Source organism: Sphaerodactylus townsendi, linkage group LG02, assembly GCF_021028975.2.
Source record: "Sphaerodactylus townsendi isolate TG3544 linkage group LG02, MPM_Stown_v2.3, whole genome shotgun sequence".
Taxonomy (NCBI): Eukaryota; Metazoa; Chordata; class Lepidosauria; order Squamata; family Sphaerodactylidae; genus Sphaerodactylus; species Sphaerodactylus townsendi.
Genome location: NC_059426.1, coordinates 13,502,437 through 13,527,953, shown reverse-complemented (window position 1 = coordinate 13,527,953; position 25,517 = coordinate 13,502,437). Strand labels below are relative to the sequence as shown.

General features: G+C 44.0%; 1 protein-coding gene across 1 annotated transcript in view; it reads right to left on the bottom strand.

The window, feature by feature from the left end:
• Positions 1–25,517, bottom strand: part of ZNF804A (zinc finger protein 804A) — a 187,720-nt gene that overhangs the window by 73,123 nt on the left and 89,080 nt on the right. Inside the window, exon 2 of the mRNA XM_048484448.1 lies at positions 10,073–10,216. Within this exon, the coding sequence (XP_048340405.1) occupies positions 10,073–10,216 (144 nt within the window). The remainder of the gene's footprint in view (positions 1–10,072; positions 10,217–25,517) is intronic.

The window sequence follows — 25,517 nt, the reverse complement described above, 5'->3', positions numbered from 1 at the left end:
AATTACCCATTTCAATAACATCCTTTTCACAGAACACTCACAAATCTTTTTCAACCTTTGCGGGGTTCATGGTATATAAACTGGTACGTGGATCTTAGCAGTCTAGATAAAATTGCTTAAAGATAGAAAGCTTGATTTCAACTGATACCACAGCTATTCACACCTTTTAACCTTTTGCTTAAAACAGATGTTGGTTTGAAATATAGGTAAGAAACTATTGGCTGGAATTACCAATTCTATTCCACAAAATGAGGGCTTTTGCTCTGTTGGAGGACAGTTAGTGGAAGGAAATTGTCGGATCAACTGAATGAAAAATTGCTATTTTAAGAAAGAATATTTCTTAAAGAAAGAGGGCTACAAGGATATCAAGTGGAAACTAGCAACTTTCATTTTAATCCCCAGTGATTTGCAGCCCACAGTCTTTCTAAAAAGTCAAGATATCATGCCCCTAAGGAAGAAAAGAACTGAGAATATTTTGCTGCTAGTTTCAAGTCAAGTGATAGCATACAATTCCCACTTTCCTCAATATGTGTAGCACAGGTTCGTCCCTATGCAAGACAGCAGAAACCAAAGTGGTGTCATTTATAGCCGTAGAGGCCACCACATGGAGAAATACATCTCAGAGAAATATTTTATATATATAGCCTCTTCCCAAGCAAGTGTAACCCCATATATATATATTGCTTGGGAAGAGGCTGAAACATTCACCCAAGGCCAGAAATGCTGGAGAGCACTTGTTGCCCGATATGCTACTTAGCATGATGGATTTGATAATGATTATTATGGGCCAAAAACGGCAGCCTGGGGGTGGTAAAAATGCCACCCCCAGGCCGCCGTTCGCACAGACAGCGCTGCTGAAATGCAGCAGCGCCGACCTGGCTGCCCTTCCCCTCCCTCAGGGCGGCGTCAGGCCGCCCTAAAAAACAACCCTTTAAAGGGTTGTTTTTGAGGGAACAGAGTCTTCCCGGCGGCGCGGTGCGAACAGCACCGCCGGGAACACGCTGTTTCCCTTCCCTTTCCCACTCACCTTGTCCCCGTTGTTGGCCTGCTGGCCTCCGAAGCCCCTCCCTCACTGTCCTCCGACCCCTGGAGGTTGGAGGGCAGCGTGGGCAGGGCTTCGGAGGCCAGCAGGCCGACGACGGGGACAAGGTGAGTGGGAAAGGGAAGGGGGCAGAGGGGGCTCCATGTGGAGCCGCCTGTCGTCTGCCGGCCTCTCCTGAGGCCACCCGCACGCTTGCGTGCGAACGGCCTCCGCCCCCATGCCGGCAGAATTCTTGCTGGCGTGGGGGCGCCTGGGGGGCCGTGCGGAAACGGCCTCTATCTATAAACATGAAGTATCACTGACTGACTGACTGGCTGACTGACTCATCAAAAGAACTCAAAAACCACTGAACCTATAAAGGTGAAATTTGGCACACCGGTTTGTTATGAGCTTCAGGTGCTCGCTAAGAAAGGATTTTCCAAAATATTCACTTCCACTCGACTTATTAGATATTTACTGTTCAACTCTGGCCAACTGCATGAACATTCTAAGAGTGACAGTTAAACACCACAAGTTTCATGTCCTTCAACATGGAATTTTTGATGGTTTTTGGGTTATTTTGATGAGTCAGTCAGTCAGTCAGTCAGTTAGTGGTATTTCATGTTTATATATATAGCTTCGTTTCACAGGACATTTTAATGAAGGGCACTTTGAAGCTCAAACTCCATTTGTCACATCGATAAGTTCTGCTAATGCCCACCAAACAACAAGCACAATTGATCCAATGGTGCGCCAACTGCATTCTAACACTGCCCTCCTCAACGCATACGAACCTGTTACTTCTGCTGAAACCGCTAAAGGGAGAAGAGGAATGAAACACAGAAATCAATTTACACATTGCATTAGAAAACGACAACTACAGGAAGCTGCTGCGAAATATGCAAAAACCAACCCGTCAGTACACAGACAGGCTGTGAGGAAATATCCTGCATGTCACCCCGAAATTCATAGAGATGCTGTGATGAAGTATGCGTAGCGAAGCACGGGTATCCTGCTAGTTACACACACACACACACACACACACACACACACACACACACACACACACACACACACACACACACACTTATTTGTTTGTTTGTTTGTTTGTTTGTTTGTTTATTAGTTTTATATACCACCTTCCCCCGAAGGGCTCTGGGCGGTACACAACATATAAATCGAAGTAGAGCACAGTTTAAAACATAACAAATACAACTATACATTTATACTAACACAGCATTACAATATATAATGCCTTGCGTCCAGCAGCTAAAACCCTCCCGAGAGGGGAGTGGTAGGTCCCTCAGATGTTATGAGGACCATCAGGGAGGGGAAATCTCCAAAAGCAGGGGGGTGAGCTGCATCAGCAGCCAGTCTCTCCAAAAGCCCGGTGGAACAATTCAGTCTTACAGGCCCTGCAGAACTCACCAAGATCCCACAGGGCCTGGATAGCTGGAGGGACAGAATTCCAACAGGCAGGGGCCAGCGTGCAAAGTGCTCTGAAGTCACAAAGTGCTCTGAAGTCACAAAGTGCTCTGAAGTCACATATGGTGACTCTAGAAAGGTGGTTCTGAAATCTGACAAGATTGGGCTAAGCCATGCCACTTTCCCTGCCACAGAACACATTAAAGGTAAAGGTATTTCCCTGTTCAAGCAACAGGTCCCTACTGACTCAATGGGGTTACATCACAACCCAATGTGTACTAGGCACACTATGTTTTATGGGGTGAGTGGCCACTGTCATCCCAGTCATCTACACTTTACCCCCAGCAAGCAGAGTACTCATTTTATCAACCTTGGAAGTCAGGAAGATTGAGGCAACCTTCAGCCAGCTACCTGAAACTGAGTTCTGTCAGAATCAAACTCAGATCACAAGCAGAGCAAAATATATTACCCAATATTATAAAATGGATGCTGAACATCCACTTTGCCTTAGGACAAAATACAGTCTTGGGACCCTCCTGCACTCCCCCAAATGCTTTCAGTAGCTAGCACAGCATGTTTCTGGGCATAATTTAGTATATAGTATTTAATTCATAAATGATCATGAATGCTAATTCAGGATGAACTGATACTATGGATCCTCAGTTGGGGTCTGAAACCTATGGCAGAGGTGGGATCCAGCAGGTTCTCACAGGTTCCCGAGAGTAGGTTACTAATTATTTGCATGTGCCGAGAGGGGGTTGCTAATTGGTGATTTTGCCACGTGATTTTTGCCTTAGTTACGCCCCTCCCTCAGCAGTAGCGCACAGAACTTGAAGCAGTCTAGCAGGAGGTGCACCGGCGTGCGTGGCAGCCTGCGCATGCGTGCATTCGTTTCCTGCCCAAGGACCGGCGCAGTGGCTGTGTCCATGCCACAGCCCCGCCCAGGAATACCCCACCCCCAGAATGCCTGGCCACACCCCCGGCATGCCCCGCCCAGCCCCATTGGCGCTACACCACTGTTTGAATCCCACCACCATGGGAACCTGTTACTAAAATTTTTGGATTTCACCACTGCCCTATGGTGCCATTTTAAGCACAGTTATACCCTTTGAAATGCATTGAAGACAAAGAGCTAAGAAAGGAATAAATGACGGCACTTGAATCAACAAGGCCCGTAATTGCGACGGGGGCAGAGCACGCGGTGAATTGGTGCGGCCTGAAGTTCTTCCCAGAAGGTTGAGAGTTTGAACACTAGTTTGTCTTTTTTTAAAAAAAAGACCTAGCAGATTTCATAACGAAAATCAGAAATGGAATTTCCACCCGTGCATAAATAAAATGCAACATCCACCTGGAACAGAATGTAGATCTGAACAGAATGTAGATCAAAAATGATTCTCTTCATCTTCAGCTTTCTGTGCCACACTCACAGCATTCAAGAGGCAATGAATTCCAAACCACAGCATGTTTTTAAAGCAGCCTTTGTAAATCATCTTGACAGAGGATATGATAGCACAAGATAAATATATCAGGGGTTTTAATACAGCAGAAGGGTGGAGGGTTTTAACTTAAAAGCATCAATACAAGAACCAATAACTGTAAATCTTTCTTTGATCAGAAGAAAATGTCTAATGAAAGTTCAGGAATAGCCTCTCTGGAATAGTTGGCGGGTGGGGAACACAGCTGAATAACTTTATATGTGGTGCTGGATATTTTATGAAAGCAGCAGTTTATTGTCTCTTTTTAATCAGATGTTTTACCCCTTGAAGGTAGGAAAGGAGTTTCATGCCAAACATTTAGTTTAATTATTCTTCTCTTGGAACATGAGAGATTGGCGGTGCCATTCAAAACAAAGTTAAGTCTTGGGCTTAGAAGGGTATAACTGTTTAGCATTGTCTTCTATATCTACTGGCGTGTTGTTGTGGATATGACATGTTCTATAAGAGTTAAGAATACTTACCCTGGTTTTGCCAGAAACAGTTGTTACCCAAAATGGTAGGGTCTCTCCCTTTTACAAATTAGCAGACACAGACCTTAAACTGAGAGGGGAAGGGGATGTAGTTCAGATCTTTGCCATTTATGTTTACGATGGTCTTCCTCTGTTAGAAACCCACATGAGACCAAACAGTAGTTTGAAACTTTTTATTAGGAAAATAAAATAAAAATAAAATATAACACAACAACGACGACGACAACGATGACGACAATAATAATAATAATAATAATAATAACAACAACAACAACAACAACAATAATAATAACAATAATAATAATAACAATAATAATAACAATAATAACAATAAAGAAGGAAACTGAAGGCCTGATTTTTGCTGCCCAGGAGCAAGCATTATGGACAATGAAATAAAGGCACGAATCGAAAAGTCCTACAATGACCCAAAGTGCCGTCTCTGCAAAGAGGGTGATGAAACCGTGGAGCCCATCATCTGCTGTTGTAAGAAAATAGTTCAAACTGACTATCTCGAATGTCACAATAGGCTAGCAGCAATGGTGCACTGGAACCTTTGCAAAAAGTACGGCCTGCCCTGTAGCAAGACCTGGTACGAGCACAAGCCAGAGAAGACCACAGAAAATGAGGAAGCAAAAATACCCTGGGACTTTAGAATACAGACAGACAGACACCTGGCACACAACACCCCAGACATAACAGTGATAGAGAAAAAACATGTTTGGATCATAGATGTTGCTGTGCCAGTTGACAGCAGGGTAGAGGACAAAGAGCTGGAAAAGATCACAAAATACAAGGACCTACAAATTGAAGTTGAACAATTGTGGCAAAAAAGAACAACAGTAATCCCACTAGTAGTCAGTGCTCCAGGAGGAATCCCAAGAAATCTTGAAAAACATCTGGAAACTTGGACAGAACATCAGTCCACATGCTGCAGAAAGCAGCACTTCTAGGAACTGCACATATTCTAGGCAAATACCTCTAATATCCTAAGTCCTTGGGAAGGACTCGATATTCAGAGATGAATTCCAGACACTTGTGCTGTGTTGTTATGTGTATAATAATAATAATAATAATAATAATAATAATAATAATAATAATAATAATAATAATAATAATAATAATAATAATAATAATAATAATAATAATAATAATAAACATACACAACTGGTAAAAATATAAACACAGAGAGAATTCAAGAGATTCCTAGGATTTAGAAAGAGATGAGGGGATAGGTCTGGAAAAGAGTAGGTCAATGTGGGGAGGGAAATAGCTCCTGTCTTTTAGAGGAATAGGTCCAGAGGGGCAGAGTTCAATGCCTGCATTGAATTCCACGAAGAAGTAAAGCCATGCAGATGATTTAATAATAATAATAATAATAATAATAATAATAATAATAATAATAATAATAATAATAATAATAATAATAATAATAATAATAAAAAACAACATACACAACTGGTAAAAATATAAACACAGAGAGAATTCAAGAGATTCCTAGGATTTAGAAAGAGATGAGGGGATAGGTCTGGAAAAGAGTAGGTCAATGTGGGGAGGGAAATAGCTCCTGTCTTTTAGAGGAATAGGTCCAGAGGGGCAGAGTTCAATGCCTGCATTGAATTCCACGAAGAAGTAAAGCCATGCTAGACACACTGCAACCAGACCAGAACTCAGTCTAGAAAACACTTGGCAAAGACTGGGCAGCCAAATGATAGTAAAATTTGGCCCTCCAGAGATGCTAAGAGAACTTATTTTCCTATACAAAGAACATTCTTGTCCTCCAGCTTGGCTACTACTATGCATATGCCATCACGGATTGATGATGCTATCTTCATGGTTACTCACATGGTAAAATGGGTGGATCCCACTCAGCACATGCAAATCAAGCTTGCTAATTGTACCCTTTACACTTGTTGAACGGGCAAATGGTTCTTTCTCCCACCCGGGACATTCCACAGGTATATATACTGCACTTGCTTTACTGCCATCAGATCCTCTGAAGATGCCAGCCACGGAGGCAGGTGAAATGTCAGGAGAAAATGCTACTAGAACACGGCCATACAGCCCGGAAACCACACAACACCCCAGTGATTCTTGCCGTACCACAAAAACTCAACTTAGACTTGCTTAATAAACCCTGCTCAAAGGAGAGCCATAATGCTCGCCAGGTTTAATGTTATGCCTTCTGCCTTGTTAAATGGCAGATTTAATAAGCAAGAAAAGGCTAAAAGATTGTGCCTATGTAACAACGGCTCAGTTGAATCTCTGGCCCGCCAATTACTACACTGTCTCAGATTCAAGGAAATCAGATCCAAGTATGTGAATCTTACTCCTTTACATTTACCCCATCTCCCCGATTTAATTAGATTACACTACTTGTTGGACAACCCTGATCCTTCTCTCTGTATGATAGTGGCAGACTTTCTCCTGGAAATTACCAAACGCCAGTAGATTTCCTTCGACCTAACATTGATTTCCTGTATTGTATATGCTTTTTAATCCATTTTTTTATTATTGTTGTACTGTTGTGTATGCCAATAAAAGGCTTGCTGAAAAAAAAACTTAGACAGCATAAGAAAATGGATTACAAGTTTTGTCTGGTTCCTGACCAAGATCCCCTGAATTTTGCTTTTTAAATTCCTCTCCAGTTGGTGGTGCTAGTTCAAAGCTATTCAAAGAATTCATGTCTCTTGATAACTTCACAGCATACTTCCCTTTGAAATCCATGTAAGTCAAGGGGTTTAGAAGAGTGTGACTCTGTTTATGATTGTATTTAGAGTTCACATCTGAAACTGCGTAACAGTCAGAACACCTTTTTTAGATTAGCTAGTCTCAAAATATTTTCCCTATGTTTTTTATTTCATGAACAAAAGCCCTATAAAATTCACGATTGTTTGGATGAAGTTCACAAACTGGTGCACAGGGCACAGGGCAATATCTACTAAAAATGGCACCCAGGGCAAGCAGTGCCCAGTGCTGAACTGTGTGCCCCACCCTGAACTCCAAGTGGAGTTGGGGGTAGGTGTGAAGTTCAAGGTTGGGCTTAGCCAGGTCCAGTTTACATTGTAGGTTCCACCTCTGAAGCCTGCTAGCCTTGGACCCAGCTAGCCTTGAACTGGAGGGCGTGCCCTGACTGGCTTTATACTGCTGGCTCTACCTTCAAATTCCACATGACTTCGGAGGTGGAACATTGGAGGCAGAGTCAGCGATATAAAGCTGAACCCAGCCAGACCAAAACCCTGTGCTGAACTGTGGGCTCCATGTGACTTCGGAAGCAGAGCAGGTGTCAAAAAGGTTGAGCCTGCAGTTCAAGGCTGGCTTCCACCTGGCTGGATCCAGCTTTAAACTTCGAACTTCGAAACAGAGCCTGCAGATTAAAGCTGGGCCTGGCCAAGCCCAGCCTTGAACTACAGGAACTACAGGCAGGGCACAATAGTTTTATGGGGACCCTCCTCTTCCTCTCCCTCCTTCCATATCCAGGCTGCTGCTTGTGCTTCCCTCTCATCCAGAGGCATAGCTCCAATGGAGCCAGGTGGGGCATAACACCCTGGGTGTGCCACATGGCAGGGTCATGGCCAGGGTGTTCCAGGGGCATTCTGTGGCATTCCAGGGGTGTTCCAGGATGGGGGAGTGGATGGTGCCATGGCAGGGGCGCAGGGCACGCATGCGCCCCAGGCAGAGTTTCCCCTTGCTCCACTCCTGCTCTCATCTCCAGAGGCTGCAGGGTGCCCTGCCTGTCCCGCTCTAGTTACGCCTCTGTATGCATATTAGGCTTTGTGTCAACACTGAACTGAGTGCCCTCAGGGAAGAAACAGAGGGTGAAATCCCACCTTCCCTCTCTATGCGAGACACCAGAAGTGATTTGTCATGATCTAAAGTTAGAACAAAGGATTCCTCAACCAAACAGGCACTGAAAAAAAATCTTAACCTGATTGACAGGTGACAAAGGGTCATTTCGTGACATATTGATAAATTTGTCAGAAAGGTAGATGCTGATGATGTTAAAAAAAGAAAGCTGAACACAAGGGATCTACTGTCCTTTGAGTCACAGCCAAATAAAACAGATATGAAAAACCAGCACTTCCAAACTGTCTCAGCAGCACATTGCCATGACAATTTATGTTAAAGCAGCTGTAGAAGTTGTGGCGTAGTGCCAATGGGACAGGGGGAAAGACAACCCGGGTGCGCCTGGCAGCGGGGGCATGGCCAGGGCGTTCCAGGGGCGTTCTGGGGTGGGCGGTGCTGCAGCAGGGGCGCAGGGCATGCACATGCCTTGGGCACAGTTTCCCCTCACTCTGCCCCTGTGTAGAAGTGTCCTAGTTTTGCCAAGGTGCTGAACATTTCAAATAATATGCATGGAATACAATATTACTTGCTTGTCTTCTAAAATTGTAATATTGGTGGGAAAGGAAAACAGTTCAGAATCCAATCCAAATTCTATAACTTTTGACATTTTAAGCCAAACTAGCCTTGTGGGTCAGACTGGAATACTTCAGAAATGTCTATCTGTAGGGTTACCAACCTTCATGTTGAGAGCCTTGAAAGCCGACATGGTGTACCAGTTAAGAGTGGTTAACCACTCTTGGTTAACCACCAAAGCAGCCATGAAGAGTTCTTATCTGGAAAACTGGATTTGTTTCCCCGCTCCTACACATGAGCCCGGCTGGGTGACCTCACAGCTCTCCCCAAACTCTCTCAGCCCTACTTTCCTCACAAAGTGTCTGTTCTGGGGAGAGGAACGGAAGGCGTTTGTCGCTCGCTTCGAGACTCCTTACAGGAGAGAAAGGCAGAGTATAAATCCAAACTCTTCTTCTTTATCAACATGTGGTGACTGGTGACTGGAATTATGGCTGATCTGCAAACTACAGAGATTAGCTTCCCTGGAGAAAATGGCTTGGATACAAAGACAAGTCAACCATAAAATGGTAAAATGACCCTTTGTGATGCTTGCATTTCCAACACACGTTCGCATTTCCAACACACATCCCATGAGTGGTGGGACTGTCAAGAAGGATGGACAAACTAACATATGGTCCAGTGAGATCAATTTCACTTCAGGGCACAGGACAACATATCTCCCCAGGCGCTTACCAACCCTATATAGGAGAGCCTACATGCTGGCTAGGTTTAATATTATGCCATCCCCGCTCCATAGAGGAAGACTCAAGGGTCTACCAAACGATAAGAGGCTTTGCCCCTGCAGGCCAGGGCAGTTGGATTCCATTGCACACATTCTCCTCCACTGCCCACTTTACCAGAAACCAAGATCCAGCTTATTAGTACAAATCATTGACTGTATGAAAACCCTGACAGAGCTTGATAAAGTAAATATGCTCTTAAACTGCAATGACCTTGACGGTTGTCTCGCAGTGGCAAAGTTTCTGGCTGAGGTTTGCAAGCTGAACTTATGATCCAGTGTGAAGTTTTATCTAGTAATTTTAACTGTATTTATATTGTATGTTCTGCATGCCAATAAAGGCTTATTGAAATTGAAATTGACATCTCCCCAGGATGCGCCTGTGATGGTTCCAACCACAGATGCAGGCAAAATGTTAGGAGCGAAAATGACCAGACCACAACCATCCAGCTAAAAACCCCCACAACAGTTGGTTGATTCCGGCCATGAAAACCTTCGGCAACGCATAGTCACAGAGAGTGCTTACCTGTTTGTGAGCATGGTCATAGGAGTTAATGTGATTGTCGAATTCTTGATGCTTGTAATATTGTTTGTCACACAGTTCGCAATAGAAGTTAGCTTTAAGGTCTTCCAGAGCTTTTGCTATCGTATTCTCCTTTTCTGCATAATCCTGGAAAGAGGAAAGAGAACAGAGTTCTGAGTGATTACTCTGCAATACCACAAGTTGGTTTTTTAAAAAAAAACTTTATAATTTCATCAAATTTACATTTACACTGCTGTAAGTAAGTGCCTACACATATCTGCCTTATCAGCAAAGCTGCACAATATTTTGCATGCTCCAATTTGCACTAAAATCGATTTTTACTTCTGGGGCTTTCTGAAAAAGATACGAGGCTAAAGGAACATTTTTTAAAAAAAATAAATCTCACAGGGGAAAAACTAAATAAACCTAATATTTATCTTGCTGAAGGCTATGTTAATTTCTGTGGAGGGGGGGAATCAGTGGGTCAAAACCTTTAGTGAATAAATGCATTTATGCAAAACACACATAGAGATTAAAAGAGCTATTTAATTTGTTATGGGGCTGTTTCTGTGAGCAGTAATAAACAATTCACTGCTTGAATGTGGGGAAAATAAATATGTGGGAGGATGATTGTGGCCAAAATTGAATAATTATTTATTTCAGGATGAACAAAATGTCTCCAGAGCCAAACAATGCACTGAAGTTAAATTCAGTTATGCCAAAGGAAAGAGTGGCTATGGGGAGGCTATAGTTCTGGCTGTGGTATCATGAGAAGAAGAAGAAGAAGAAGAAGAAGAAGAAGAAGAAGAAGAAGAAGAAGAAGAAGAAGAAGAAGAAGAAGAAGAAGAAGAAGAAGGAGGAGGAGGAGAAGGAGAAGGAGAAGGAGAAGGAGAAGGAGAAGGAGAAGGAGAAACAAACAACACAGGTAGCTCTAATTGCTGGAGGCAATTCCTAGAGCTACCCTTTGTCATGTCTGGGTTTTTTTACTGGAAGTGATGTAGTGCCACAGTTGGAGTTGCTTTGTCAATTTCTTTGGCTCATTCCGCACACGCAGAATAATGCACTTTCAAGCTGCTTTCAGGGCTCTTTGAAGCTGTGTGGAATGGCAAAAACAGTTGTGAAAGCAGCTTGAAAGTGCATTATTTTGCGTGTGCGGAATGAGCCTTATAAAATTCGAGCACATGAAAGCTTCCTGCAGCATTTGTTGCTTCCACAAATGAACAACACATGAAACTCATTGATTTGGAAACATTTCTGGACTGGGGAATACAAGTCCAGTTGTGCTACCTGAAGGAGAAATCTGTTTCCTTTCTGAGGTATGGATAGGAATAATGAATAATGTAACATTCAAATTGATTTGTCCTAAAACATGGAATTGCTTATTAAACCTGATCCCATTAACAGGCAGTGCATGTTAATTCCCTAGTCAAATCATAAAATTACCTGTGGATTTTTATTTTAATTGTACATGAATTCTACTAGCACAGGAAAAAACTTTGCTAACAATTTGGAGTGTGTATCTGAGTATATCTAAGCCAAAATTATACCTACATTAGCTGTTTTGAGAAATCAATAACTGGATTTTTTGAAATGCATAGGCTTCTACAAACACTGCTACTTCCATGTAAGACGGCTCACTGTTGAAGACACTCCCCAAAGTTTTCATTCATTTAGCCTTTATTTGGCATAAACAGTATAAAATCACATCTAAATCGCATCAAAATACGAGCTTGCAACATATAACAAGTGAAATCAATTCATACATACTGTTGCTTATGGGATATTTCCAGCAGAAAGTTCGCAGCCATTTTACGGAATGTAGCATCAGAATTATTTAATAAGAACAATAGTCTGCTTAGTTCATCCAGCTCACTAGGTATCATAGAAAGCAACCTAGAGTATTTGACTCTAATACTTGCCGATTTAGGACCACGGAATAATTGGTGAGTTAATGTTTCTAATTGATTTGCACCACATGAACACACCCTTTTGCACATTTCTAGATTGTTATATCTACCTCGTAGTATGGCAGAAGGGAAAACATTGAAGCGAGCGAGTGAAAAAACTCTTCTCTGATCTGGATTGGTCAGATGATACAGATAGGAGGCCATTCTGTTATGTTGTAAGGGGATTGATAGATGTAAAGGTGAACAAGTTTTCCTCGCTGCCAGAGTTAAATAGTTCCATTCTCTCACCAACAATTTTTGTTTTAATAATTGGTATAATTGTTTTAATAATTCAATTGGTATACCCCTTGACTCCCTTCTACCACTCCCCAAAGTCCCAGAGTTGATTCATTACTGATTCTTGAAACTGGTCTTTCACAAAATTCTTAAGGACACCTTTCAGAGAAGGGCTCTCAAAAACACATTCTTAACAACGAATTCGGCATCCGATTCCAAAAGTACCAAAGCCATCACAAATAAAACAGCTATTGCAAACAGCATTTGCTAAGGAAGAATCCTGTAGGCCCACAATATCAGAATGGTTCCAAATACTTGTCAGGTTTTCTGTAGCACCAGAAGCTACAGTAAAATAATGGGCAACAGAAAACTGTACTTTGAAATTAATATCATTGTCCTGGTTCAATTCTCCCTATCGGATTTAAAAGGCTTAGCGGAAATCACAACAATAGATTATTGTTTCTTGTATTGGAGCAGTGATTGACTAATAGGCCAATCCTCACCACAGGACTGATTAGATAAAGTGACAGCCTTCCAGTGAGAGCATTACCCTGAATTCTAGGATCATTTGTTCTCTAAGTCCACAGTAGGAAGTCACCAGCCTACTATGCATTCGGTGCTCTGCTTTGCAGTGAGCGTACATTTCCTTTGGGGCAGAGTTTCTGTTAACGTGTGCCTTTTCCCACTTCCCAAACTCACTGTGCTGCAGACCTGAGAGGCATGCATTTGTATGGTGTGTGTACATTCCCTTTGAGGCAGAGTTTCTATTATAGTAATATCAGAATATTGGCATAGACAGCAGTACAACAATAATAAAAATGGATTAAAAAGTATATACAATACAGGAAATAAATGTTAGGGTCGAAGGAAATCTACTGGCGTTTGGTAATTTCCAGGAGAAAGTCTGCCACTATCATACAGAGAGAAGGATCAGGGTTGTCCAACAAGTAGTGTAATCTAATTAAATCGGGGAGATGGGGTAAATGTAAAGGAATAAGATTCACATACTTGGATCTGATTTCCTTGAATCTGAGACAGTGTAGTAATTGGTGGGCCAGAGATTCAACTGAGCCGTTGTTACATGGGCACAATCTTTTAGCCTTTTCCTGCTTATTAAATCTGCCATGGAACAAGGCAGAAGGCATAACATTAAACCTGGCGAGCATTATGGCTCTCCTTTGAACGGGGTTTATTAAGCAATACAGGTAGTGTGCCAAGTGGCCCCGTTCAAATGGGAGAGAAAAAAACAGGGGGGATCACGTTTTCTTGGCTTTATCCAATAGTTGACCTTTTAATTTCCTATAAGCTTCTGAATAGAACAAGGGGCAAAGTGAATCCACTGTCAGTCCAATAGAGGCCATTTTTTCTTCAATTATGGAAAACCAGGCGTTGGAATGGGTGTCAGAGAGCAGGCACCTCTCCTCCCCTCAATGTGCTGAAGCTCTGATAGCCCTTGCTGTTTAAAAGAGCAATCAAAGACCAATATTCTACCAGAATTCACAGGCAAAGTGAAACAGATGGCTTTAAGTTACTCTTCCTCAGGTTTTTTGTGTCCACCCTGCCTCCCCAACTCGACTTCTGTCTTGGTCAATTGTTTGAGGCACATAGGATTATCATCGGGGTGACGGACCTTATTGAATCTTGTGAAATAAGGCTCGCTCTAACATGGGAAACAAAAAGATAGGCGTCAAAAAGGGATTTAAAAGGAAACAAGGAAGTCAGCGGTGGGCGGGCAAAACGGTGCCTCAACTTGGCTCAGCTTGGCTCACTTTACAGCGGAGGGACCAAGTAAGTACAGAATGACCAAATAAAGAATGACTTACTAGGACAGAAAGTTGTGGGGAATCCCCACTATGAAGCAAGGAGCTATGGGGGAGCCAGAGCATGCATAATAGGCCACTGTTTCCTGTAACCTTCCTTGAAGTGCTTTCTAGAGAATCTTGTACATTGCTAGCTCCTCCCCCATTACTATTTTCTCCCTAATGCATTTTCCCCTTTAACCTCATGTTACAAGGTTTCAGAAAGTGGGTCTTTGGATGCCACTCCTGGCATAAATTACCACCCTGGCTGCAGATAACATTTGCATTCAAATAACTTTTTTTAAAAAAAAATCTTTCCCAAGTGTTCTTTCTTTTATCGCTCCTTCCCTCAGAGATCCCTTTCCAATACAAATTACATTTGTCACTGACACATTGCCCCCCTTCCCCCAAAAAAGTTTTACAAACAAATTTGGGTACTCCTCATCAGGCAAAACATTTAGAAGAAGAAGAAGAAGAGTTTGGATTTAAATCCCCCCTTTCTCTCCTGTAGGAGACTCAAAGGGGCTTACAATCTCCTTGCCCTTTCCCCCTCACAACAACCACCCTGTGAGGTAGGTGGGGCTGAGAGAGCTCCGAGAAGCTGTGACTAGCCCAAGGTCACCCAGCTGGCGTGTGTGGGAGTGTACAGGCTAATCTGAATTCCCCAGATAAGCCTTCGCAGCTCAGGCGGCAGAGCTGGGAATCAAACCCGGTTCCTCCAGATTAGATACACGAGCTCTTAACCCCCTACGCCACTGCTGCGTAGGAGGTTATGAACTTTGAGGGAAGGTTTCCATTGGACTAAAGAAGTTCTTGGGATCTGCTGAGTTTCTGTCGTCGGATTCGGTCAGAAGTTAAATTCAGAGGAACTTCCTGAGGAACTTGTGAGGTAAGTAAAAATGGTTTGATTTGATGAAAAGTGTGGTCGTCACGGTTGACTTGAGGGGACCCCATAGGGTTTTCAAGGTAAGAGATGAATAGAGGTGATTCACCATTATCTCCCCCTGTGTTAAAACTCTGGACATTCTTATTGGTATCCTATCCTAGTACTAACCAGTAGCAACTAAACCAACTCTGCTTAGCAACCAAACAAGAGCAGTCTATGCCTCCCTAAAACAGTTGCTTGTGTCCTTCTTGGGGTTGAAGGGGTTATACCAGAGGTGGGATCCAGCAGGTTCTCACAGGTTCCCGAGAGTAGGTTACCAATTATTTGTGTGTGCCGAGAGCGGGTTACTAATTGGTGATTTTGCCACGTGATTTTTGCCTTAGTTACGCCCCTCCTCTTAGCAGTAGCACGCAGAACTTGAAGCAGTCTAGCAGGAGGTGCACTGGCGTTTGTGGCAACCTGCGTCTGTGTGCATTTGTTTCCCGCCCAAGAAGAAGAAGAAGAAGAAGAAGAAGAGAAGAGTTTGGATTTATATCCCCCCTTTCTCTCCTGCAGGAGACTCAAAGGGGCTGACAATCTCCTTGCCCTTCCCCCCTCACAACAAACACCCTGTGAGGTAGGTGGGGCTGAGAGAGCTCTGAGAAGCTGTGACTAGCCCAAGGTCACCCAGCTGGCGTGTGTTGGAGTGCACAGGCTAATTTGAATTCCCCAGATAAGCCTCCACAGCTCAGGCAGCAGAGCTGGGAATCAAACCCGGTTCCTCCAGATTAGATACACGAGCTCTTAGCCTCCTACGCCACTGCTGCTCCTGCGTCCTTGCCACAGCCCCGCCCAGGAATGCCCCGCCCCCAGAATGTCCGGCCACGCCCTCGTCGTGCCCTGCCCAGCCCCATTGGCGCTATGCCACAGTTTGAATCCCACCACCACGGGAACCTGTTACTAAAATTTTTGGATCCCACTACTGGGTTATACATAGGGCTGCAGAGAGAGAATATATTAGGGGGACAACATTCAAGGAGCCCTGGTAATCCTGTGTTTTGGTTTCATATTTATTTGGGTTGGACCTGGGTGGCATAAGGAGTCTGGAGAGAACCTTTGTGTGAACATTCATTGTGACTCCCAGCAGCCCGCTCTGCTGTTTGGCATCATTTCAGCACAAAATCCTGTCCAAAAATTTTAAGACTCAGCTAGATTCCTGCCAAGCGAGTGATGGAATAGCTGCTTGCCGCCAGTCTTCTGTGTGTGTCTGAAATGCGCTGAAGAGTTTGTGACTGCAAAATTGCCTTGGGAGGGGGAAAAAATGTCTCGTAAAATCGCTTGATTAAGTTTTTAAATGTTAGGCAAGCTGTTATGCATGGAGATGTGGTTATTATTTATTATTTATGATGTTCTCCCGGTCCTTCAGAACAGAGGGACTAAATCAAAAGATGAACTTTATCTCGTACGGGCACACAGGCACAAATACCAGATATGAGTGTGCTCTCGCCGCCAGTCCCTTCCTCTCCCTAATCTAGAATGTAATAAGGCCACTGCAAAATGTGTCGCTGTTTATGAAGTACGCTCGACTCACGGAAGGCTAGGACTGAGCCGCCCAGTGCTCTCAGTCAGACTGTGATCCCTTCAAATTTGACTCTTTCCCCTAAAGTGGGAATTTAACATGTGCCCAAATCAATCAAGGTGGTTCTCTTCAGACCAAGCAGTCTTTATATTGCCTTGGAAAGACTCAGGGAACTGTTGCGGTAGAACTTGCAATTTCAGGATATTCCCTTATGTTAGTCCGATGCTAATTTGAACACCTCCCCTAAGGTCAAGTGTGTCACACTGGCAGTATGGTCATTGAGTTGAGAATGCTTTTATTTATTTAATTTATTTGTTATCTATTTGATGGGACTTGCTTCCCTGCCCTTTCGCAGGCAACAGCTGGGCTCAGAATAGTTAGCACACATCATTGAAGCAGTATCTAAAACACAGGTGTCAAACTTGCAGCCCTCCAGATGTTATGGACTACAGTTCCCATCATCCCCTGCCACCATGATGCTGGCAGTAAATGATGGGAACTGTAGTCCATAACATCTGGAGGGCCACGAGTTTGACACCTATGATCTAAAACAAATCAGGATCAATGTTAAATAACAATAATAGATATCAATAATAATTGGTGGGGGAGGGAGGACAGATCGAGAGGCGAGCAAGTTAGGAAAAAATGTGGCTGCCTCAACCAAAGGTCTAGTGAAACATCTCCACCTTACAGGCCCTACAGGACTGGGTTAGGTCCTACAAGGTTCTGATCTCAGCTGAAACATAATTCTAGTAGGTTGGGGCCAAGACCAAAAAACCTCTGGCCCTGGTTGAGCCCAGATGAACATTTTGGGGGCTAGGGACTACCAGAAGGTTACTACCTGCAGAGTGCAGCGTCCTCTGGGCCAGTGTGGGGAAATGTGGTCCCACAGATACGACAGTCTCAAACCTTAGTTGCTCCTTAGATTAAAGCTGGTGAACTACTCCTCATCAGGGTGCTGTGTGGTTTCTGGGCTGTATGGCCGTGTTCTAGCAGCATTCTCTCCTGACGTTTTGCCTGCATCTGTGGCTGGCATCTTCAGAGGATCTTCAGAAGATGCCAGCTGCAGATGCAGGTGAAACGTCAGGAGAGAATGCTGCCAGAACACGGCCATACAGCCCGGAAACCACACAGCACCCCAGTGATTCCGGTCGTGAAAGCCTTCGACAATATACTCCTCCATTAGTTTCATCTCTCAGTTTTGAACCCCAAACCATTATGAGAACCATGTCCAATTGTCATCAAGCAGTGGATTCCAGTTTCTGAAGGGCATTTAAGCATACGAAGGTTTTTCAACAGCTAACAACGTGCTCCCGCTACCTCTGATAGCCACAGACCAGAAGAGCCTGTTCATACAGTGAAGACCAAAACTTTTCAACAACACCACATGTGACCCTGAGAATTCACCTTAGAAAAATCCCCCAGAATCCCACACCATGTGGATAACTTCTTCAGCATACAGAATGATATTGAAAGGGAATCTGGGAGACAGAAACATCATAAGGGAATGCTATAAATTATTCCCTTTCCCAGCTGCAGCATGCAGGAACATAGGCATGAATCTCCAGGCACCTTTTTCCCCTTCTCTAAAGGAGTCACCGGGAGTTCCATGGGGAGACAGAAGAAGATTGTCTCTCCAATCAGAGCAATCTCACAGAACAATCAAGGCTGTCTTTTTGGCCGCAATCAGGACTATCTATCAAAGCACAATCGAGGTGATCTGTCAAAGTGTTCAACCACATGGCAGTTAATGGGCATGCATAGCCTGCTTTGAACTGCTGTCATTAGTATCTCAGGACCCCATCTTTTCTATCTGAAGGCATGAAAGTTAACAGACGGAGGGCTTAGAAACCAGTTGTGTGACAGCTGCCCAATTACTCCCTTACTATTGATCTTGCTTTGAGTACTCAGCAGCGGGATGGGGCATGAGGAGACATACTCTCTCCCTCTCACAAATGTTAAGAGGAGGAATCCTACTTCAGATCCCAACTGGGTGGCTCAAGCAGTATTGCTGCCCTGGACAGAATAAGGTAGGACATGTGAAGGCCTTAGAATGTGAAAGGAGGACATGCTCCAGGAAAGAAGACATGGAAGAGTTTGGATTTATACCTCACTTTTCACAACTGTAGAGTCTCAAAGCAGTTAACCAACTCCTTCCTTTGTTCTCCCCATATGATGATTGAGGCTGAGATCAAGATTGGGAGAGCCATGCTTATCTCACCACAACCCTGGGTTCTTTCCCCTCCAATGACTCCAAGCCAGCTGAGTTCTCAAAGATTTATTGAAAAACAGAAATAAAAGAAATAAAACATAAATGCAGTTACAGAGATTGCTCAGCTGAATACATTCTTACAGTTCTGTTGGGACCTCCTGCCAAGAGGTGCACCTCTTAGCTTAGCCCATGACAGAGTGACCCTGGTCTTTGTTGTTTACTGTCCAAGAAAACTTCCCTCCCTACCATGCGATCCCTTGAAGTCTTTTAAGCTCTCTTTTGGCTAGCTTCCTGCCCTGGGTGAGTTTCCATGGCCTTTGTAGTTTCTCCATCTGGCGATCAAAGACCCTTTCAATATGTAGGTGTGATGCTGCTAGATCAGGGGTCTGCAACCTGTGGCTCTCCAGATGTTCATGGGCTACAAATCCCATCAGCCCCTGCCAGCATGGCCAATTGGCCATGCTGGCAGGGGCTGATGGGAATTGTAGTCCATGAACATCTGGAGAGCCACAGGTTGCAGACCCCTGTGCTAGATTTACAGTACAATTCCATCACACCCCACAACAGAAACTTTGAGAGGTAGGTAAGGCTGAGAGAACTGTGACTAGCCAAAGGTCACCCAGCAGGCTTCATGCGGAGGAGTCGGGAAACAAACCTGGTTCACCAGATTAGAGTCTGTGGCTCATGTGGAGGAGTCGGGAAACAAACCTGGTTCACCAGATTAGAGTCTGCGGCTCATGTGGAGGAATGGGGAATCGAACCTGGTTCTTTAGCTTAGAGTACAGTACTCCTAACTGCCAGAGATGGAGCTGCAATGGGGACATCCAGGGTGGCTCGCCCCAGGTGCCGCCATTGCAGTCAAGGGGCAGGGCCAGGGGCATGTCAGGGGTGGGGCGGGGCATGTAGAGGGGCTTTTGAGGACATTTCAGAGGTGGGGTGGAGCAGGGGCAGGAGGGGCAAGCGGGCAGTTCATGTCCCGGGCGCACTTTTCCTTCCCTTCGTCAGTGCTAACCGCTATGCCACACTGGCATTGCAAAATCTTATCCAGTTGTACTCCCAGCCTGTACAACTGGGAGGCCCTTTCGGGAGCAAAATGGAACTGCCTGGATTTGCACACAGTTACTCTTAAATGTGGTATCCTTTGAATTACCTGTCTAGTCCTGTGTTGTTCAGTTGGCACTTGTTTTAGGACCCAGGAGAGGAATATTTCTGTTCAAATGTGTATTGGAAGGAGTGTTCGTAAATCAATTGGGTCTTTTAAATGTCTGTGTTCTTCTACTGACTGCACACCATGGCTGAACACTTGACCATTTTGTTTTGCTTAAAATAGCATAGTTGTACCAAAGCATATTTCTCTCCAATTGAGATCAATAGTGGGATCATTAGGGACATAAGGAGGGAAGAGAGGGAAGGAGGAAAGAAAACAGCAGAAGCTGGGAAGGAGGAGGCAAGGAAGAAAAGGCAGGTAAGAGTGAATTCAGCCTTGATTTTTCTAAAATGGTTGCGGGTAGTATGGTGTGGATGGGAAAAGATGGGGAGGAGCAGCAAAACCCAAGAAAGTTCTAGTGTGTATGACTTTCCTTCTCTTCCCTTGCAAAGTGTGAAAAAGTCACACTTACAGATGTTTTGAAAACCATAGAGATTCACAGATCTGAGGGAGGATGGGTGTGAAAGAGGAGGAAGAGTGTAAGTGAAAATCAAACCCAAAGTTAGGGAGAGCACATGGGAGTAAATGGCCATTGTCTTAGAGTGCTAACACCCATGGCTGATTATTCACAACCTGGTTGGAGCAAAATGTCCATCGCAGCAAGATCTCTTGCATAGGTGTATTTCTTCAAGTCCCTCTTTCACTTTTCATTCTCTCTGCACAAAGTAGAAACACTTCTAGCATGATTTTAATTTTATTTCGCCAGCAGAGTGGGCAGATTTGCAGCGAGTGCAGCGAGTGCAGCTTTGTTCTGGACATCTTCCCTCCACCCACTGCCAGCCTTCCTATTGCCTCCCACTGCCAACTATACCTTCCACCTCGCCCTCCTTCCATGTGGCCAACTCCTTCAAATGAAAGAAAAGAAGCTCACTCACCTTCTGCATTGATATATCGATATCTTAACTTAATGATAACAGAGAATGCTTGGAAATAACAAGCCTCTCTGTCCTCCAGTGGCAGCAATAAAAGCGGGGGTGGAGCAGGGGAAGAAGAGAAGAAGAAGAGTTTGGATTTATATCCCCCCTTTCTCTCCTGCAGGAGACTCAAAGGGGCTGACAATCTCCTTGCCCTTCCCCCCTCACAACAAACACCCTGTGAGGTGGGTGGGGCTTAGAGAGCTCTGAAAAGCTGTGACTAGCCCAAGGTCACTCAGCTGGCGTGTGTGGGAATGCACAGGCTAATCTGAATTCCATAGATAAGCCTCCGCAGCTCAAGCAGCAGAGCAGGGAATCAAACCCGGTTCCTCCAGATTAGAATGCACCTGCTCTTAACCACTGCACCACTGCTGCTCTTAACCACTACGCCACTGGAAGAGAATATCAGCTCAAAGGCATGGTCCCCTTCTTTAGCAGTGTGTGGTCCAGGGAACTGCTTTGCTCTTTCATGGGAGAGGGATTATTTTTGGAATAGTATAGTACAATCCATAAAAGCACACTTTAAAGACTGAGCCAGCAGTCTTGACTACTGAGTGTAATGAAATCCATACCTTTAAGAATAAGAACAAGTGCTTTTTAGATGGGCACCTTTAAGAATAACTTGATGGGCAGAGTTAAAAGAGCCAGGCCCAGAAAGTTCTCCACAGAAAAACTGTGTGCCCAGGAGGGAGAATCTCCTTGCATGTAAACAGAAAAATGTGAGGAGAGGCAACTGAAAGCCCAATGCGCAGAGAAGAATGCCGAGGTAAGTGTTCCAAGCATAATGGCCTCTGTCTGTCTAATCTTCTGAGCCATCTATAAGGGCAGGAATGCTAGACTGTGCCCACTGGGGTTTTATTTTTGTTTAGAAAGCAACCACTTTCCTTCTCTGTTTTCACTTTAATTAGTATTTTCCACCATTGAAATAAAAATGGCAATCCTGTAAAAGCCTGTCAAATCTTATTATATATACTTAAGGCATTTATTCTTTATTTCCCCTGTGCTTCATTACAATCTGCAAACTGATTTTTTTTCAAATAGATATCTTTTCAACCTTTCAAAAAAAAATACAAATCAGTGGCTGCAAAGAGTGCATCGTACACATTTCGGCTATTGGGGTGTGCCGTGAATGTATCCTGAATGAAAGTAAATATCTATTTTGAACAAAGCACCATAGACTTTAAAATTATATGTATTCCAACAGCTGCTGGGTGAAATCCAAACGGAAAACTTGGTGAGTTTTCTTTACAGATGTTTCCCTGAACTGTCCCATCCCCAGCCTGGTTTCCATTTTACACTCGTTTTCCACTCCATTAAACATTTTCATGGAGATTTACCATCTTTCTTCTGTCCTTTTATAGCTTTAGGGAGTCTCACGATCAGTCTTACTGTATGTATTATGAAGTTATATGCCATAAGCACTTAAAGATCAAGTCACTGAAAAGATAACTCCCAACTGGGAAAGTCTTAAATAATTGTACAATTTTGCCTGAGTCTGCTTTTTTGTGGGGAAAGGGGGAGGGGGATGTTTCTGCCTGAATGCACTTCCAGAAGCATATTTTAGATCAGTGGTTCACAACCTTTTTTTCACTCACGTACCCCTTGGCAACCCATTTCACTAAAAGTGTACTGCCAAATTAGCAAACCCATTACACAATTTCTTTCGTGTACCTCCAAATACTCTGACAGGGATCCCCCACGTTACGAAGAACACAGTTTATTCTACTGAAGCACGATGTTATTCTGTGAGAAATAAGTACATGGCAAAAATTTAAGTTCCAACCACTGCACAGTGAACAGGTGCCAACGAGTCCCCAAGGAACATATTTTTGTGGCCTTAAGAACAAAATAATGCTTTTGGGAGCACAACAGGAAGTCTGCTCTCCCTCCTGCTCCCCAAATACTATTCTTCATGGTGTCCTGGAGGTCACTTACTAGTTCTTCTCTCTCCATATTTGTAGCTCATGGGATAGCAAGAAAGCACATTTTAGGAGTTCCAGAAGTCAACTGTGACTTCAGATCTCCATTTGGTCTTTTGGACCCTAGACATCATCTTTCAGTCATGGATGAGTGAATGATGTGTGTGTGTGTGTGGGGGGGGGTGATTTTCCACCTCCCACATGATGAACTCTGTGTGTGGGTGCCCACAGAGAGGTCTCCGAGTACCACTTCTGGCGCCCGTGCCATAGGTTCGCCATCACTGCCATAGAATCTACCTTCCAAAGCAGCCATTCTCTCCAGGTGAACTGATTGCCTGAAGATCATTTATAATCTCAGGAGATTTTCAGCCACTAGCTGCAAGCTGGCAGCCCTACCTGAGGCAATCTTTTTCATATGTCCAGAAGGGAAGGTAGACCTTATTGTTTGCATTAAAGGAAACATCACTTGCTCTGCATTTTCACAATAAGCCACCTGGATGTCATTGCTGATACCCACAAAACTGAGATTTCAAAAGGAAAAAAAATGTGGGGTCAAGGCAACACTGCAGCCCTTTTACTACATTACATTGCAAAACCTCACTTTTTTTCGGGCGGGTGTGTATTATGGCCTTGTCTATGTTTGTTTTTGCCAGAAATTTTTTCTTTTCATTAGCACTTAAACAACTAGGCAAGATGGAACAGAAAAAGAAAAAAAAGTCATTAAAAGTGCATTTACCATAAGGACACCCAATGCTGTCTGCACCATATGGTAACACAAAAAGATATCACTACTTGGTGTTTAATAACATAAGCATAATTGGATCTACTGATAGACATCACACTTTTTCCCTATTAGGGCTTATTTTGGTAATCTACAAACCTTCAAAACCACCAGTCATCCATTCATTTATTTCTGTTTAACCCAAACAATCTATCAAGGGTTTCCAATTGCCCAAAAAAATGTAGATAAATTATTTTCTTTAAGTAATGAAGAGCCCAATCCAAATGGGTGTGTGTGTGAATGTCCTTAGGGAGTGGTGGAGGGGTGTGCCAATGTGTTTCCCGCTCTGCCTAGTCAAGGGGCACCAGCACCAGTGGAGGGGGCAAATGCACTGATGGCCAGCCGCCCTTCAGCTCCACAGCAGTGAAAGCTGAAAGTCCAGGTTGCCGTGGAGCTATGCTGGATTAGGGCATTTCTGGGAGCGGAACTGAGTCAACTTCCACCCCAGGGGTGCGACTGGTTGCACCACAGCCCAGGTCCTGCAATTACGCCATCTTTTGGGTCGCGTAAGTACGTTAAGTCCTATATGGAGGGTTCTCTGGCAGTGGCGTATCTGCCTAGGGACAAGGGGTACCCCTTGTCCCGTGGGTGCCACTCTTCTGGTCACTCTTCTGGTCATTTACCCCTGGTACGCCTCTGTTCTCTGGTGGAAGGTTTTTCTAGCTTTTGCCTCCTCCCCATTGTCAGAAAGCTGTCTGGAAGCTGCAGGCAGTACTGCAGCAGAGCCATCCCTAGATCCTTGGGAATATGGATCGGGCTGGAAGTCATCTATGTGTTTTTTTTAATTAAGCAGTGATATGCACATGCCTAAATATTTTTGAAGGATAGGTGGACAATCATGTTGGCAGCATGAAAACAGGGGGGCAAGGGGAAATTCAATCCTTATCTGGTGTGAAAGGGAAACCATGGCTAATAGATGAAAACTAGATTATCCTGGGCTCTGTGGAATCTCTGTTGCTAGCACCAACGGGCCAATGGTGGCGCAGGCAATATGACCACCAGGGGAAAACCTCCTCATGTGGAATTAGCCAGTGATGGCTAGAATTAATCCCTTACATCTTCGTTAATTTCGTGAGGCTCTCTCTAAAAACTGCAAGCACAGACCGATGTTTTGCCTTGTGACTCTAAAAAATATGCTTCCCTTTTCCCAGGTGTGTGACACTACTGAATAAATACTTTTTAATGTATTGTCGAAGGCTTTCACGGCCAGAATCACTGGAATTCTGTTTGGTTTCCGGGCTGTATGGCCGTGTTCTAGAAGCATTCTCTCCTGATGTTTCACCTGCATCTGTGGCCGGCATCTTCAGAGGATCATCAGGAGAGAATGCTGATAGAACACGGCCATACAGCCTGGAAACCACACAGCACCCCAAATACTTTTAAAGTTCTGAAAATACCTGCCTTTAAAAAAGAACAGTTTGCAGGGAGGTTTACAAGGATGGTATATTTGTCCGTGATAAGTAACTCTGCTCAGGAATGGCTATCAAGTGAAACATTTACAGCCGTTTGTCCACCCAGATTCTCCACGCTGACCAAAGCCTTTTTCCTCTGCTTGTGACAGCCAAATTGCTTCCTAAAGAGATGCTGGCAGTTACTCAATAGCGAGCTCTGATATAAAAATGTGAGAGCCGCAGCCGATTGTGAACCAATTTGCTAATGACTTTATCAATAACATTGCTGAAGATGAACCTCTGCAAATGGTTAGTTCAGAGATTCGCTTCACTGAAGAAGAGTTGGTTTCCATACCCCAGTTTTTTTACCTTTAAGGAGCCTCAAAATGGCTTATAATCTCTATCCCTTCCCCTCCCCATAGCACATACCTTGTGAGGTAGGTAAGGCTGAGGAGAGTTCTGAGAGAACTGTGACTGGTCCAAGGTCACCCAGCAGGCTGTGTGCAAAGGAGTGGGGAGTCTAATCCAGAGTCTGCTGTTCTTATCTACTGCATCACACTGGCCAATGGTGTATAGCACGACTTTCTAAGGTAGTGTC